Source organism: Pipistrellus kuhlii, unplaced genomic scaffold (genome assembly GCF_014108245.1).
Source record: "Pipistrellus kuhlii isolate mPipKuh1 unplaced genomic scaffold, mPipKuh1.p scaffold_m20_p_3, whole genome shotgun sequence".
Classification (NCBI taxonomy): Eukaryota; Metazoa; Chordata; class Mammalia; order Chiroptera; family Vespertilionidae; genus Pipistrellus; species Pipistrellus kuhlii.
Window position 1 is genome coordinate 47,988,203 of NW_023425529.1, and position 17,694 is coordinate 48,005,896.

Here is a 17,694-nt window from a genome sequence, read left to right on the forward strand (position 1 = left end):
GCGTGGCGAGCAGCTCCACGTGACCACTAGGGGTCAGCCGAAGACCAGGAGCGGCCTGCACCGGGACAGGCCTGGAGGGGGGTGTGGAGGCGGCCAGGCGCTCTGTGTGCTGGGACCTTCAAAAACAAAGGTGCACTGTGCCGACAAGAAGCCTGTTCTATATGTATTACTTTTGTAATACTTTCAACAAAAACAAAAAGCTCGTTTCAATGCCCTGGAAACTACGTCTCCCAGGGAGCACCGCAGCACCACGCAGACCTTTTGTTAGTAGCCACAGGTTTTAAGATATCCTGGGACCTGTAGTTTGTCAGCTTCTCCACTCCCCTTCCACAGTTAACTGTTCAGTCCTACTCTACGTCTTAAAAGAAACAGCATTGACCTAAGATTGTCCAGTCAGACATTAATTATACTCCTCCAATATCCTTAACTTTGGACTCCACAGAGCTTTACCTAGGAGGGAATTTAAAAGCCTTAGATTTTCCCAGTTATAATAGACAACACAGAAAGGAGATGCTCCAAAAAGCATCCCACACTCGCAGGTCTCCAATGAGATAGATGACAGTCAATAACATTTTTGTGTTTATTTTATAAAACATGCAATTTAAAACAAAACTTTAAAAAATAACAAGAAGACAAAACTTGTAACAGGAGAGTGGAGTGGATGGAAGACAGATGCTTTTCAGCTGTCGGCAGGAAGGAAGCCAGCAGCCAAGCTTTGTCTTGGACTCAAGGCCCTTTTGGCAACGATGGTGTTGGCAACACTGGTTTGCTAGGGCCACGAGACTGTATGCTGGCTTCCTGGCATCCTTCAAGCAGCCATAGACTTGAGCTAAGTCTTGAACTGCTGTTGTTGTAACTGGTTACTCTCCAGTACCTAGCCAAGTAGGAACTGGAAGTTTTGGTTCCAGGATCTTCTTTGCCTGGATATTAATCACCCAGGATATTTATTAAGAATACCAATTACTTTTCATTTAGACTGTTTTTTGCAAAGGATGTGAAAGGAATCTAGCTGCTAGACCCTTTGCAACAATTCTGCTGCATTCCAGTTCTATCAATAGCACCACCTGTAAACCCTGAGCAGGTTCAATTCTGGAAGTAGACAGGGTATAGCCAACTTAGGAAGCTATCTCCCAGTTCTGAGGCCACAGAACACTGAAGGGAGAGGCAGCAGCTGGTTGGGAGAGGATGAGGTCAGAGTGCCAACACTGAAGAAAAAACAGCTGCATCTGTCAGAGATAAAACCAAGAACATTGACTCTTAAAGTGAGTGGAGAAAAAGTACTTTGGATTCTTATGAAGGAAAAATGCACGAGAAAAGAGGGCTTGGACCTCCCCCAAACATTTTAGACCTGGGCAAAAGCTATTTCACTGATAGTTGGATTAAGTGCTTTGTAAATTGTTAAGTGCTTTGCAAGAATATAAGGTAAGGATGGTACTGTTGTTAACATCAGCATCATTATTATTATGGTCACATAAGCAATCAAAGCCCACCCAGTTCAGTTTCCCTTGTCCCATCCCAGGCCTTACTCTTGGGACTTGTCTGGCCCTCAGGCTCAGGCACCTTCCAGTCCATCTTTCGGCCCTTCTCATAAAGGCCCTTGAGTACTTTGTGGAAGGACTCAGGCTCAGTGCCATTTTTGCTTAGCTCCAGATACTTTTGGTAAAGCTGAAGGGCTGTGCGAGCATCTTCAATACTGTCATGGGTCTCCCCTTGAATCTTCAGGTCTAGGGGAGGTAGAGGTGGAATAGTTTGAGACCTAGCAAAGGAAGATAAGAACATGTCCCCTACTCACATCCCCTACTCCCAATAAGCAATAAAAAACCTGACTGCCTTTAAGGGAAGAGGCCAAACACCATCCCTGGTGTACTGAAGGGATACTGACACTAATTAAATCCTTTAATAACTTCACCACTAACCCGGGATCCTTTTTACTCCCTGTGGCCTCTCCCACACTTTTTCCTGCTCTTAATGAGCACCACAAGCATCTTTAAGGCAGAACAACTCACCTAGAAAGTACCAAGCAAGGAATCGCAGGGAAATCATTCGCTTTCGGGGCATGTGAAACAGATAGACAGTGTCAAGGACTTGGTCCTTGGGTACCTGGCAGGAATAAAAGAATGGAAGGCTGAAGACAGGGGATCCCAAAACTTCCCATTCCCCAAGGCACATGTATACCCTGAGTGGCCCACACTCTAAGAAGACTCTTAAAAGAGCCCTGCCCGAACCATGAGATTGATGACCCGGAAGTCCTTCTGCAGACCATGACCCACAAACTTGACTCCAATGTCTATGAGAAAACGAAGCTTTAAGTACGTAGACTTGAGAGTTGTGAGGTGCTTAGAGGAAATCTTGGCATCAAGATCTCCTGGCTTTATTCCTGAGTATTGAGTCAAGTAATCCACGACCTAGGGGTAGAAAAAAGGACAAGTCTCTCAGGAAGTGAGCTACAATCTCCCCTACCGCTCTCCCCTGGGTTCTAGAACACTCTACATAAGCACAGGGTCTGTGCCACTTGCACTGCCGTATTCTAATACCTGCTCCTGGGTAGAGATGTAGTCATCAATGAACGGGATCCCCTCGTTGGGTCCCTGGCCCCGAACACAGGTAATCCTAGCGACTGACATCTGACTTGGTTTGATGGTTGACTTGGTACCATCACTGCGTAACTCTGCCTCCTCCTACACAAGAAGAGTTAATAAGGAAATCAGAGAAATACTTATGACTCTTAGCATCCCCAGATTTCTGCTCTAACATTCTACACTTTTTGGTCTTGGTTACCTCATTAAGGGTGACAAATTCAGCATCCAGGCCCACCAGGTCCCCAACCTGTGGCATCTCATTCAGCATCAGCGGAATAAAGGTAGTGTGTGTTTTCCGCTGCTTCCGTGCTAGTGAGGCTTCAGCCATCAGGACACTCGCCTCAATAGGGTTCTTGACTGAAAGGGAGAATCCAGAAGACACATTGCTGGGGGAAGTGACCGGGGGAAGGGGGGGGGGCAAAGTAGCTGACCAGAGACAAGGTCTATACTATGATCCCTCAATAACTAAAACATGTGAGTAAAAAGATGATGTTTGATGAACAAAGCAGGTAGATGGAATAGGTAAATAAAAAATGTGATAAGGCCCTGGCTAGTGTTTCTCAGTGGTTAGAGCGTAGCACATACCTGGGTTGCAGGTTCAATCCCCAGCCCTTGTTGGGGCATATGTGGGAGGCAATCAATTGATGTGTCTCTCTCACATTAATGTTTTTCTCTGTTTCCCCATCCCTCTTTCCCTTCCACTCTCAAAAGTCACAAGATAAAATATCCTTGGGTGAAGATTAACAACAAAAAAGAAATGGGATTATGGAAAAAACAACAGAAGGGAAAAAATAAGATTTTCATTTTGGACTTTAGCTTAGAAAGTCTACAAAAATAAAGTTACAATTTAAAGGCACCAAAAAGGGACTTAATAAGGAGTTCATTTCCAAAAGAAGAGATCTTCACTTGGAGATAAGAATGATTAGACTCAAAATCATAACCTTAGCTACCTGATCAGACTTTTTCCCAACACCTCCTTCCACTATACCTTCAGGATCTGCAGCTTCTAAATTTAAGGCCTTATGAGTAGACTCTCTGTAGTACCCCTGAAATATTAACACTGGTTGCAGATCTTAACTTTTTTTTTTTAAAGCATGCCTCTTTTTTATTGATAGACTGATTTATTTATTAATTTTTTTAGAGAAAGGGAGGAAGAGGGAAGAAAGGAGAGAGAGAGAGAGACAGAGAGAAAGACTGATTTGTTGTTCCACTTATTTATGCATTCATTGGTTGCTTCTTGACTAGAATTGAACCTGCAACCTTGGTGTATCAGGACTATGCTCTAATCAACTGACTACCCAGTAAGGGCACAGATCCTCATCTTATAAAGCTACTTCCCAGGACTCTTCCTGAAGACCAATCTAAACTACCCACACCTTGGGTCTACTCTTGTACAACTTACTGTGCAGGTTGTATTTAGAATTAAGATTTCTTTTGGTGTAATAAAGGATAGCAGGCACTTTCCAATTCATGTCAAACTGCACAGCTTCATGCTATAAAAGAGAAAGCAGTTAATGGCCTACATGCATGCTCCTTTTCCCCAAATTAGTCAGAAGATAGGACTCTGGTGCTATGTTTAGCTCTGCTAATGCTTATAGTTCTTGAGAACCCCTCCCTCCCTCCTAAATTTGTCTGGCATTCTCTAGGGCACTGAGGATGAGGATGCTAGGAAAAGGGGGAGATGCAATGTGTTACCACTAACCTTATCAATAGGTTCAATAAGAAAGTCATTGAAGAGATACCACTGCTGGTGGGTAACACCCTATGGAGATACAGAGAAAGACTGATGCCAAAGTGATGGCTGGATCACTCTGCCTCAGACTGAAGGCAAGGACAGATCTTGGATTCCATTCTGGCCACCACCAGGAGTATCCCTGCACTGTATTATGTCACTCACCTCCTTGCGTTGGTGGTAGGTCTCTCCAACTTTGATGTGAGCCACCAGGCTGCCCCCTGTGCGTGAGTCCAGGATGTGTACCACAGTGGCCATCAGGTCATACACACAGACACCATGTTCCTCCTCTGCCCTGGCTGGGCCCCACTGTGAGGGGGGTACCCAGGCTGCTAAGCTAAGTTTCAGGATGGGGAAGGAAGGGGAATGGGGGTAGAGGACAAGGATCTTGGGGTATGGAATGGGGCACCACGGAGGGTTATCTCCATCCTAGCCCATCTATGACTCCCAACAATGAACTGAGTGACTCTGGAGAAGCCCACAACTGGCCAACACTCAGCTTTGCTCCCTTTCTTTTTCCTATACTAAGTTCCACCTTCCCCCTGCCCTGCTTCTGCCCCATCCCTCTCTTCCTTATTCCCCCTCCTCTTCCCAATTTTCCAACAACCTGCATCTCATCCCCATCAGTCCAATTGCAAACATCCAGTCCTTTGTTCTTGGTCAGCTTCATGCGGATAGAGAAAGGAAGCCAGACATTCTTCAGCTCCTCAATGGAAGGACACGTCAGCATGCCCTCTGGACTCCCTAGTTCCTTCCTATCAGGAACAGGAGAATTAGAAATTTGTTCTGAGGAGATCTAGCCAGTGGCAAGAGGAGCCACTGGTAGTTCAATACTTTGGTCACTCCCAAGACAGTACCTACCAATCAGACAAAGCAAGCTCCTTGTTCTTGGAGATTTCCCCACTGTGCTTCTTTATTGCCATCTTGAAGGCAACCTGAACACAAAAGGAGAAAATATCTGATTCTCAGGAATACTAATCATATGTGGCAGTCAGTCAGAGAGGAAGAAAATTAAAAAGTACTTCTTGGGGGGAGGGGGGAAAGAGACTCCTACGACCCTGTTTCCAGCCCTGGTCCTTACCTCAGCCTGCATTCTCCAGAAATCAGCTTCTTTCACGCTGTTCACTTCACAGTTGATGACAAGAATATCTGGCAGGTGGCGGATGTTGCGTGTCTGAATCTGAGAGGATGAAACAAACAAGGAGTAGCAGGGAGCCTACAGGGAAAGAAACCTGGAGAGGAGCCCTAAGCCCTGGATCTGCATCCTCAAACCGGGGTCTCCCCACTCCCTGTAGATCCCTGGATGCAGTGCTCACCAAGCCCCAGAGGAGACACGGCTGAGTCCCCACCACGTCAGGACTCTAGTCCATGCAGCAGCCCACTCACCGTAGGCTGGTACTTCTCACAGTTGTCACACCAGGCCTGAGTGTTCTGCTCCAGGCAGATGCTTCGCTTTAGCACCTGAGCAAAGTCACAGTTCTTCCCGGCTTTATCTGCAGGGAAACTGGATACTTCACTCTAGGTTCTCCCTTCTATCCTCTATTAGTGTTAGTCCCCCAACACCCTCTCCTTGATGTTACAGGACACTGGGGGAGTTCCCAACCCCGCTGCAGGGAATACCACTGTTGCTGCCCTCAGGGTAGGAGAGGGTGAAGAGCAGAGTGGATGAGGCCCGCACGGTCTCACTGCCACAGCGGCAGAGGCTGCAGTTCTCCATTTCGCAGCTGAACAGCTGTCCAATGACAGAGTCCCCCGATGAGCAAAAGCTGCTAAGAGTGGGGAGGGCGATATATGCACACAGAAGGAGTTATGAGAGCCGGTAAGTCACAGAGGGGCCCGTCATGTAGCTTTAACTACTCCTGTCCCAATTCCATACCTGCTTGCAGCACCTCGATAAGCCTGAGGTACTTCCAGCTCCTGCATGTCCTGATGCAGCTGAGTGAGAATGAAGCGATTCCACCTCTGGATGAGCCTGGCCAGATTGCCCTTGCCTGAAGCCTCATCTGAGTCAGCCAGGATCAGACCAAGGGCTGAGGCCTCGGGAATGGTGCGGAATGCCCGGAGAAAATTACTGCCCTGAAATCCAGGAAGTGTGTTGGTGGAGAGGTTATTTTTTCTTGTGGCCATCTGCACAAAGATATCTGTCTATTACCCACCTCCCTCCCTCTTTTATCGTCCCAGGTCTCCAGGCACTGACCTGACAAGGGTCACCTCGGGAGAGGTCCAACATGTGGAAAAGGAAGCCCAGCTCACATGCCAGGCAGAACTCCTTCTGGCAAAGGTGGTTCTGGATTAGGCAGCGAACGGGCTCCAGGAAATAGAGCACCTGGAGGGAAGACAGGAGGAATGACACGGGCAACTGCTGTGAGGAGGAGCCTGGAAGGGTAAGTAAGCTGGTGGAAATCCAAAGCAGGAGTCCACTGAGAAGTGGAGCTCACAGAGGAACCTTGAAGTGTGTGGGGTAAAAAAGAACCCTAGCTGGTCTGGCTCAGTGGGTAGAGCATCGGCCTGTGGACTGAAGAGTCCCAGGTTCGATTCCAGTCAAGGGCACACACCTGGGTTGCAGGCTCAATCCCTAATAGGGGCATGCAGTAGGCAGCTGATCAATGATTCTCTCTCATCATTGGTGTTTCTCTCTTTCCCTCCCTGAAATCAATAAAAATATATTTAAAAAGAAAGAATGGTAAAGGGAATCATTTATTTTTTAATAAATTTTATTGATTTTTTTACAGAGAGGAAGGGAGAGGGATAGAGAGCTAGAAACATCGATGAGAGAGAAACATCGACCAGCTGCCTCCTGCACTTCACCCGCCAGAGATGTGCCTGCAAGCCATGACCGGAATCGAACCTGGAACCATTCAGTCCGCAGACTGACACTCTATCCACTGAGCCAAACCGGTTTCGACGGGAATCATTTTATTTTTTTTAATTTTAATTTTTAAAAATATATTTCTTTATTGATTTCAGAGAGGAAGGGAGAAGAAGAGAAAGATAGAAACAACAGCCAAAACCAGTTTGGCTCAATGGATAGAGCATCGGCCTGCGGATTCAAGGGTCCTGGATTCGATTTCAGTCAAGGGCATGTACCGTATTTTCCAGCATATAAGACGATTTTTGAAACGAAAAAAAGTCAACCGAAAATCGGGGGCAAAAGACCAAAATTGCACAAAAATTACCTGCAGATCTTGATGGCAAAGTAAGTCTTTTCTTTGAAGTGGGGGGTAGGTAGTCTTATACAGTGAATATAGGCCTAAACCTATGTTTTAACTGTAAAATTAGGGGGTCGTCTTATACGCCGGAAAATACGGGTACCTTGGTTGCGGGCACACACCAAGTGGGGAGTGTGCAGGAGGCAGCTGATCAATGTTCCTCTCTCATAAATGTTTCTAACTTTCTATCCCTCTCCCTTCCTCTCTGAAAAAAATCAATAAAATATATATATATTTTTTAAAAAGATACATCAATGATGAGAGAGAATCATTGATTGGCTGCCTCCTGTATGCCCCCTACTGGGGATCGAGCCCACAACCCAGGCATGTGCCCTTGGCTGGAATCAAACCTGGGACCCTTCAGTTCACAAGCTGATGCTTTATCCACTGAGCCAAGCCAGCTAGGGCAGAGGGAATAATTTTAACATATTTTATTGATTTTTGTACAGAGTGGAAGGGAGAGAGATAGAGAGTTCGAAACATCAATGAGAGAGAGTCATCGATCAGCCGCCTCCTGCACACCCCCTACCGGGAATATGCCCGCAACTAAGGTACATGCCCTTGACCGGAATCAAACTCGGGGCCCTTCAGTCCCCAAGCCGACGCTCTATCCATTGAGCTAAACCGGTCCCGGCGAGAGGGAATCATTTTAAAGTGGGCCTGGTTGGGGGCATGGAATAAAGAGTTGTGGGGCCACAGAGAAGAAAGGCAGCAAGCACGTTCAAGTCACAGGAATACCCATCCTTACCTGGATCATGCAGTTACAGTAGGCATTGGGGATATGGGGCTCCAATCCAGCAAACAGGGTCTTGTTGTAGTGTTTGAAGTCAAAGTCCTCCAGCCCGAGCTTGGAGTATTTGATGGTTACCTGAGGCAGAAACAGTCTGAGCAAGAAGAAGACATCCTCAGAGACCTCCAACCACAGTCTTCCCCAAAGCCTCCCTCCTGAGCCCAGCGCGGCAGGTAAGAGCTTCCCGACTGAGTCCTTCAGTCTTTTCCCATATGACCCCCTTCCCTGGGAACCTTCCCCTACATCCCAGAGGGGTCCTTTCTTGGTGTTTCCCAGCACCTTGCGGTATTTCTTAGAGACCATGTGGAGATGTGGCTCCTCTTCCCGCCCTATTGGTGATTCAGGGACCTGGCTGAAGCTGTCAAATTCACTGTCTGACTCCTTGAGTCGGTAAGGAATCTAGAATTTTTAAAAAGAGGTAACCTTGTTGGATGTCTTCAGCATCTTTGTTCCCACAACACTGAAACAGTTAACCCAACTTCATAGGGTTTTCACCATTCACTGCTTCTTTTTATTACCACTACCTACTCATCACTGCTGGACAACGGGGTGCTTCCACACGGGCTCCCCACATTCCTCTGTCCAGTATACTGCTACCACACTAACCCTCCCAGAATGCCCCTGTCAATGGCTCACTTCTTCCACGATGCACTGGATTTCAAGGCCTCACAACCAGGCCCACTCCAACCTCAATCTTTCACTATTTCCTGGGATAACAGCTGCTCCTGCCAGGCTGGCTGGTATAGTCCCCATTGGGTACCCATTTTGCAATTATGCCTCTTGAGACTTTACTAACACTGCTCTCTCATCTTTAATACCCTCTGCTGTTACTATCTACTTACCTATCTCTCACCTCTCCAGCTCAATATTTAGCTCTTTCAGTATGCCTTCCCTGACTGCTCTAGCCCAGAGTAAAATTTCCCCTCCCAACAGTGTCGATGAATGCTTTTAACATTCCCGTAGCACTTAACATAAAATTTTTTGATAAAAATTTTTGTTATGAATAGGTCTTATTTTCTCCAACTAAATACAAATTTCTCAAGAGCAAGGACTCTTATCTTCTATGTCTCTGAATTCTCCCTAACACCTAGTGTAGTAGCTTCAATTTAGTAGGCTTCAAAAAACCCTTACTGACTGAAAACAAAAACTACTGAGGACTAGTAAAGGAAATGACAGGAGAAATGCCAGTGAGCTGGGGTGGGGAGGGCTGGCCGCCTCCCTCTGAACGTACCTGATTGCGCAGCCTGGTGCGGGGGTTGGGTGCATAGCCAATGAAGCCCACCTTCTTCATGGCGCGCAGAATCTCTGCATCCACAGGAGGTGCTCGCCTGCAATGTAGTTTATAGTTCTGAGGCTCACAGGTGGTGTGTCTACCCATCTAATCCCCAACCCCCAAGGGGCCAGATAATAAAGAAGATACTGAAGGTATACAAAAAATCAGAAAAGAAGTAGAATAATAATAGGGCTTGCAGAGAATTCCTGTATCTCAGCCCTTTCCCCACCCCACTTTTGGCCCAAATGTGAGGTATAACCTGGGAGCCGGAGCAGAGTTGGCAGCAGGCCAATCAGAGAGAAGCGTGTCAGTGGTGAGTGGGACAGGGATGAGGGAAAGAGGCAGCAGTTCCTGGCTCCAGTCCAGAGGAGGCAGTGAGTCCACAAGGCAGGGCAAAGCAAACTCGGTCTCCCGGGAGTAGGGGTTAAAGGCAGGCTCAGGGGAATCAGTCCAGAGGTGCACACAGCCCTCAGAATCGCCAAAGGCCAGGGCCTGCTTGCTGGCTGACACATCAAACGTCATCAACAGAGGCCCCACAGGATTCACATGAAAGATGTCCGCTGGGTTGGCCAGGCCTGTGGGTTCACAGAACTGGCATTGCCCTAGGAGGGAGGAGGAAGCCACTGAGCGAGCCCTGGAAGATGAAGGGCACCGTTCTCTTACACCCTTCCTTCCCTCTTCCCCTGGCGCCAAGGAAAGGTCCACGTCTAGAGCTAGAGAGGATACCATAAACACAGCAAAAGGCAGTTCCAAAGCTGTTTGGCCTGCTCCGCCTTTTACATTTTCCTGTGTTCGTCACACACAGGGGGACAGCAAAAGCTTTAATCTCTGACCAAACCTAAGCGAGACCAGAGACCCCACTGACAGGTTCCTTCTTTCCCCAACAAAGAGGTTCCTGGGAGTACACTCCCTCTGGAGCCTCGTTCCCCTTTGTTCATCAGTCTCTCTTACGTCATTTTACATCCCCTGCATACCTGACTGGGAGATGATAGCAAGACGAGAAGTGTATGTAGGGATGAAGCGTAAGAAGGCAGGATCCACGTGTACTTGAAGGGGCGTGATGGCACGCATCATGCGCAGATCATACACCTTGAGGAAGCGGTCGCAGGCGAGGCCGGTGAGGCGGCTGGAGAAGCCACAGCTGGCCAGCAGGTTGCCGTGCACGTCGAAGTCTGACAGACTCCCTGAGAACGCCTCGAACTCGTGCTCCACCTTAAAGGTACGAAGGTCTCGCAGGGAAATCTGAAGAAGAGATAACTTGGTTATCTACCAAAGCTGGCATCAGGAAGAGTGCCTGCCGCCTGCTTAACCCTGAGAGGATCCTGCGAAAAGAACGAAGGCTTTAGTTATGGGCATTCAAGAGAGAACCCAGAGAACTCGCTTACCAGCTTGCTTCTAAGGTCCCTGGTAACAACAGAAAACATCAGGCGGGAAGACTAACCTCATAGTATTACGGCTACATGGGAACTTCATTTACTGCTCCCTCCCCTCAAACTACAGGCGCAGCACTGAAAGACAGACTGAGCCCAGGCACGTAACTGGTGGGAAGAAAAGAGAACTCAGCCACCTTGCCAGATGTATGGCCACAGAAGAAGAAGCGGTTTGTCTGTCTCATGATGGCGACTCCAGGTGTCTCAACTGCATACTGGGGAGGGAAGGAAAAACAGTGAGACTCCTTCTTCCCACAAACCAAAAGAACAGGAAGGCAACACACACATCTTAGGCACGTTCCAGCTCCAGTATGACCCACCACTTCCGCCACAATAACCTCAGGCTCTGCTTGGGCCTTTCCTGCCCCACGCTTGTACCTTCTGAGTCTCCTGGACAGTGTTAAGGTCTATCTCCAGAATGTGGTTCTGCAGCCCGCCGACAAGCAGCATGCTGCTGTCCGTCAGCAGGAGACTTTGCATGTCCTCACTCTCGTCCAGCCTGTGGGAGACAGGAAGGGCTGAGGGGCCGGGGCCTCAAAAGCTTCAGTCCTTTAGCCTTCCCCTTCTATGCGGAACCCTCTTTCCCAGTCCAGAGCGGAGAAGCCACTTACAGATAATCAAATATAATGAGGCCCCCACGGGCCATATACTTGAGGTTGTTCTTGGTGAGAAAAAGGATCCCATTCTCCAGGCTCTGGATCTGCCGAATGTCATCACTGCTATTGACCTGAAACGATGAGTAGCGCTCCAAGGTTGGGCCAAAAAATGAAGTGGCATGACCCTGTCGGGGACAAAAAGACACGACAGCCTGAGTGGAGAGCCAGGGCCATCCCAATATACATTTCAGGACCGAGGTATCCCTCAGCTGGTTTCCATTCCTGCTTCCTGGCCTTTCTGGCTAGCAGTGACTAAGGCCTAATAGGCACCAACCTTAGTGAAAAACACACTGAAAATACTGTCCTTTGTTTGCTTAACGCTTCACAAAGTGCTTCTGTTACCTCTTCCTCATTTCACCCTCACAATAGCCCTCCTGGGTAGGTAATAACTCGGTGTTCAGAACAGTGTCAGGGACACGGGTCTGACCCTCCACTGGCCATCTGGCTTTCTTATGGTCCAGTCAGGTCTTTGTCTCTTCGCCATTAGGGAAACATGGACTGAGGGTCACAGACTGGAACAGAGAGAATGTGGCTCCTATGTCATTCTCTCCTGGCTTCTCTCCTGCCTCTTAGCTCAGATCCTCTCTTCATGTGCTCCCCTTCTGACCACTCTTGAAACATGGCTATTCCCAGCCCACTATCTTCTCACTCACTTGTCTTCCTAGGTTATTTCATCAATTTTTAAGCTGATGAATCCTAATTTCTTTCCCTAGCCCAGACCACTGCCTCAAGCTTCAGACTTATACATCCAAGTACCTACTATACATCTCTCCTTAGATATACCATAATAACCTCAAACTCATTACTGCCTAAATTAAATTAACCACTTTTAACCCGTTTCAAATCTTAACAGTACCATGATCTACCCAGTGGATCAAGTCACTGGTAGTCAAGTCTTGTTTATTTCCTAAATATTTCCCAAATCTGTTCTCATGTGTACATCTCTTTAGTGCTTCATTCAACCCTTATTGTATTTTATGTGAACTACTACAGCAGCCTGCAAACTGGTCTCAAACAGTCCTATCTCATCCCCCTTAAATCAAACTGTACTGCCACGTCAATAATCCACCGAAGTTGCAAACCAGACCACATCATTCTGGACAAAAATCTTTGGTGGCATGGTCCTGGCTGGTATAGCTCAGTTGGTTAGAGTATCATCCTGTACATCAGAAGGTGGTAGGTTTAATTCCCAATCGGGGCACATACTCAGGTTGCAGGTTTGATCCCTAGTTGGGGATTATGCAGGAGGCCACGGATTGATGTTTCTCTCACATGGACATTCCTCTCTCTCCCTCCCCCACCCCCTCTCTCTCCCTCTCTCTGAGAGCAATCTTAAAAAGTAATTCAAAAACAACAACAAAAAACCCTTTGTTGGCCTGAAGGATCAAGTCCAAGCTCCTTTAAGACACAAATGGGGCCGGGACTGGTTTGGCTCAATGGATAGAGCGTCAGCTTGGGGACTGAAGGGCCCCAGGTTCGATTCTGGTCAAGGGCATGTACCTTGGTTGTGGGCATATCCCAGTAGGGGGTGTGCAAGAGGCAGCTGATCAATGACTCTCTCATTGATGTTTCGAACTCTCTATCTCTCTCCCTTCCACTCTGTAAAAAAAAATCAATAAAATATATATTTTTAAAAAAGACACAAATGGGGACCCAGTTGGTTTGGCTCAGTGGATAGAGCATCAACCTAACTGAAGAGTCCCAGGATCGATTCCGGTCAGGGGCACATGCCTGCGTTGCAAGCTTGATCCCCAGTGGAGAGCATGCAAGAGGCAGTATCTCTCTCCCTCTCACTTTCTCTCTGAAGTCAATAAAAATGTATTTTTTTAATAAAAAGAAACAAATGGGGCCCTGGCTGGTTTGCTCAATGGTTAGAGTTTCCACCTGTGGATCGAAGGGTCACAGGTTTGATTCCCGGTCAAGGGCAGATACCTGGGTTGCAAGTTTGATCCTCAGCCCCAGTTGGGATGGAGGCAACCAATCCATGGGTCTCTCTCATTCAATGTTTCTCTCTTCCCCCCACCCCCTCAAAAAAAAAAAAAAAAAAAAAGGAAAAAAATATCCTCAGGTGAAGATTAACAAAAAGATACAAATGGGGTTTTCTAGGATGTTTTCCCCCCAGATATCTTTATGACTCCCTACATCCCTTCTACGTGGCTTAAAATGGGCTTCCTGGCCGAAACCTAGGTCTCTACTCAAATGTGACTTTATCAGAAAGTCCTTCCCTGACAAACTATCTAAAATAGCAACACCTCCACCCTTCATTACCTCAACACCTTTATGCCGCTTTATTTTTCTTAAAGATACTAAGCAACACCTGGTATGTTATAAATTATTATGATTGCCTTTTAAGATGCTTACTCCAAAACTTGACCCCAAAGCAAGGCCTGGCACCTAGGAGCTCAAAATACTTGAATGAAGATTAACTCTTCAGCTTCAGCTTCCAGTCCAGTAAACCATAACGGTTTGTAGTTCCTGCACTCTGCAATCACTGTGCTGTGTGATGTATTAGGAATTTTTGTTGATCCCATTCCTTTTGCCAAGGCAGCGTTTTCCTCTCTTTTTCATCAGATTTCTACTCATCTCTTAGGACTCAGTTCAGGTGTCACTTCCTTCCGGAGGTCCTGACTCTCCTTTATGCTCACTAGCACCCAGGAAATATTTTTCACACTGGCGTTTAGTTTATATCCTAAGTTCATAATTATTAAGTCAGACAAATTATTAAGTACCACAAATTATCTGTTTATATGTATTTTTTTCCTCATTGTCCTGTAAACTTGAATGCAAGGATTATGTTTTATTCAGCTTAATTTGCTGAGCCTACCATAGCAGCAGATACTGTCTACTGAAATGAATTACCATAAAATTTTCATTCTTTCTAATGAAAACACAATTCAGACCTTATGGAAGGTAAATTAGTAAACCAAGACTAGCATGTTATTTCTTCCAAAATCTTTGGGCTCCCTAGCACACAGGCAGCATGCATACACATTAAAAAAAAAAAATCAACATTGGTAACTGCTCTCAGAGAGATTAAAATCAGCCAGAGAAGACAAAATCATTCCATATAAGTTATATAGGAACATGCATTAACCATTCTATAATAAAAATGGAGCCGAAACCGGTTTGGCTCAGTGGATAGAGCATCGGTCTGTAGACTGAAAGGTCCCAGGTTCGATTCCGATCAAGGGCATGTATCTTGGTTGCAGGCACATCCCCAGCAGGGGGTGTGCAGGAGGCAGCTGATCGATGTCTCTCTCTCATCGATGTTTCTAACTCTCTATCCCTCTCTCTTCCTCTCTGTGAAAAAAAAAATCAATTAAAGAAAAAAAAAAAGAGGTTGCATTAGAGATTGGATTTGGATGGCTACAAACTAACAAGATTAATCAAAGCATGGAACGGGCAAATTGTGGTAGAAATGGGATGCCTTCTAAAAAAGGACATCTAGCCCTGACCGGTGTTGCTCAGTGGATAGAGCATCAGCCTGCGGACGGAAGGGTTCTGGGTTCGATTCCCGGTCAAGGGCTTGCACCTTGGCTGCAGGCACATCCCCAGGTGGGGGGCGTGCAGGAGGCAACTGATGGATGTTTCTCTCTCATCAATGTTTCTAACTCTATTCCTCTTCCTTCCTCTCTGTAAAAAAATCAATAAAAAATATATTTTAAAAATAATAAAAATAAAAAATAAATAAAAAAGGACACCTACGTAACTCATTTCTGGGTCCCATAGACTTCTTCTTTTTCCACTCCCTTCCTCTTAGATTAAGAGACCCAGCTAACTCTCATCACTTCAATCCTGGCTCCCTGCAAAGCAGCTTAAGCCAGATATAGCACATCCAATGACTCCTTTCAGCCCTTACAAAGGGGTACCGTTCTTACCCCATGGCTTCCCACCCACAGCATCTCCTCGTGCAAGTCAAAGTGGGAGACGGTGACAGGCACACCCACTTCAGCCACCACACTGTGCAATTCAGAGTAGACACCTTCCATTATGTGCACTGACTCCTGGACAGGAAGAGCCTCCAAGGCCACTCCTTCCGGGTCCAGCTCCACATTCTGTAGCAGACTTGGGTTCAGGTGGGCATCCAGGACAGGGTCCAGGGCAGAATGCATGGCTGGGGCATACTCTGCCAGTCCGGGGTCCAGACCCTCGAAGTTCATGATGATTGCAGCAGATCAGACCCGTGTCACACCCTACTTTGCCACAGCCCCTTTAGATGCCTGACCCCAACCTTCAGCAGGACAGCACCATTGGGCATCCTGGCCTGTAAAGGGAAAGAGGTAGCTAAGTCAAGGGTAGGCTCGGGAACTTATAAGTAGTGTGTTATGTGTTATCTAGAGGAGGAGGAGGGAGGGAGGGGACAGAGCAGGAAGAAAGGGGATGGGCAAATGGGCAGAGGTGGTAAAAGTATCCTCCCTTTTCTCACCTAGGTCCTCTGTACTCCTCTCCCACTCACCCTTACTACCTAACCCAATCCTCAACTTCCTTTCCACTTCCCTTCAGGCCTGCTCACTTGCCTGGTTCACCCCTGAACCATCACTGGAAGGAGCAGCAACTGCAGGGTAGGAATTAGGTAAAGGGGCTGAGGGGCTAGGTCCCCAGAGTCAGGGCAGGGGGAGGCAGGGAGAGGAGAACAAGAGAAGTCAGTTCCCCAGAGTCCTCTGTAATGCTACCCAGGATTCTCGAGGGGGGAAAAAGAATGGCTAGTTACCCACAATTGGGGCGGGGGGGGGGGGGGGGGAGGATAGGGTAGCGTGATGGAAAGGACTAGCTACCCAGAATTCCCTGGGGGAACCAGAGAAATCAATTACCCAGAATTCTCCCCCTGCAGCGGGGAAGGGGGGGGTCAGGGCAGGGGTCAGACGTTTTTTCAGGATGCTTGCGGGGATTGGGTCATTACCAAGATTTCTCCATGGCGGATATTTTAGAGCGCGTGGAATTAAAAGGAGTAGGGGAGAGCCAGCGCCGTCATCTCCGTGGGAAATTCCAATTTCCCCAATTCTCCCCCGCGCCTCAGGCTCAACCGAACCTCCGACGGAAGGAGGCGGGTCCCCCAGGCACAGCTGCCAATCACGAAGGGCTTGGAGCCCACCTTAGCCAATCCGGAGGAGCCAGGCTCCGACGGCTCCGCGGGCAGGCCGGTGACGCAGATCTGAGCGAAAACAAGACTACGGCGCGCCGGTGGGGACAAACGTCGTCAGGATCCAGCCGTGGTCGAAGTTGTTAAAAAGTAACCCCTTGTCTAGTCATCCTTCTTGGAGCGAAACTGGAGGCCGCCGGTTCTGAAGCAGAACGCCCCTGCTCCCTATAACTAAGACACTATCACCAGGGACGCCCAAGGCGAAGCCCTGGGGACCGGCTGCCGGGCTTTCCCCCGGCGCGGGGGCCACCCCCTCTTTGCCAGGGCGCTCCCGAACTCCTCCGCCTCCCCTGACCACGTGGCCCCCGAAACTCGCCGGCATTTCCTGCCATTTCCAGCTGCGGGAGAGAGAGAAGGAAGCCGAGCCCCGCTCCTCACAGGCCCGAGGAGCTGCGTCTTGTGAGGGTGTGAAGGCGTCCACCTGAAACCCGGCTGTGGGCCCGACCTTCCCCGAGGCCGGGTGACAGTCCCGGGAGCAGGACCCTCAGCTAGCAAATTCCCCAGGCTCTGGACGGACTTGATCCGCCAGCGGGACGTGGGCACGCGCACACTGAGACATCTGTCTTCCCCAAACTTTTTTAAAAAATGTTTTTATTGATTTTCTAGAGAGAGGGGAAGGGAAAGGGAGATAGAAACATCCATGAAAAAGAATATCAGCCGAAACCGGTTTGGCTCAGTGGATAGAGCATCGGCCTGCAGACTGAAAGATCCCGGGTTCGAGTACAAGGATCATACCTCAACATAATAAAAGCTATATATGATAAACCCACAGCCAACATTATACTCAATGGGCATAAACTAAAACCATTCCCTCTAAGAACAGGAACAAGACAGGGATGCCCACTCTCGCCACTCCTGTTTGACATAGTACTGGAAGTACTAGCC

At 47.8% G+C, this 17,694-nt stretch overlaps 1 protein-coding gene across 6 annotated transcripts; it reads right to left on the bottom strand.

The window, feature by feature from the left end:
- Positions 1-566: 566 nt before the first annotated feature.
- On the bottom strand, positions 567-16,736 carry PAN2 (poly(A) specific ribonuclease subunit PAN2). Of its 6 annotated transcripts, none has more exons than XM_036456948.2 (26): positions 16,570-16,728; positions 15,548-15,933; positions 11,625-11,794; positions 11,392-11,512; positions 11,151-11,228; positions 10,558-10,825; positions 9,843-10,185; positions 9,542-9,638; positions 8,590-8,709; positions 8,269-8,388; positions 6,509-6,637; positions 6,188-6,387; positions 5,932-6,077; positions 5,698-5,804; positions 5,393-5,491; positions 5,173-5,246; positions 4,919-5,066; positions 4,477-4,620; positions 4,282-4,341; positions 3,982-4,072; positions 2,779-2,936; positions 2,535-2,678; positions 2,226-2,405; positions 2,007-2,100; positions 1,527-1,724; positions 567-1,226 (listed from the first exon to the last, which is right to left on the bottom strand). In XM_036456948.2, exons 2-26 carry the CDS (start codon positions 15,827-15,829, stop codon positions 1,192-1,194), a joined length of 3,606 nt encoding a protein of 1,201 aa, XP_036312841.1. In that variant the 5' UTR covers positions 15,830-15,933; positions 16,570-16,728; the 3' UTR covers positions 567-1,191. The 6 variants fall into 6 exon arrangements, with proteins under 6 accessions (XP_036312841.1, XP_036312840.1, XP_036312843.1 ...); XM_036456947.2 differs by having other exon boundaries at positions 5,932-6,080; XM_036456950.2 differs by having other exon boundaries at positions 5,944-6,077; positions 16,570-16,727.
- Positions 16,737-17,694: the final 958 nt, after the last annotated feature.

What these genes read in the sequence shown, in the direction of transcription:
- PAN2 (XM_036456947.2), bottom strand. Translation starts at nt 15,829, where the DNA reads ATGAACTTCGAGGGTCTGGACCCCGGACTGGCAGAGTATGCCCCAGCC. An exon ending in TCTCTAAGAAATACCGCAAG is followed by an intron (nt 8,389 to 8,589) that starts GTGCTGGGAAAC and finishes TTTCTGCCTCAG; the next exon opens with GTAACCATCAAATACTCCAA. An exon ending in AATTTGTCACCCTTAATGAG is followed by an intron (nt 2,679 to 2,778) that starts GTAACCAAGACC and finishes CTTCTTGTGTAG; the next exon opens with GAGGAGGCAGAGTTACGCAG.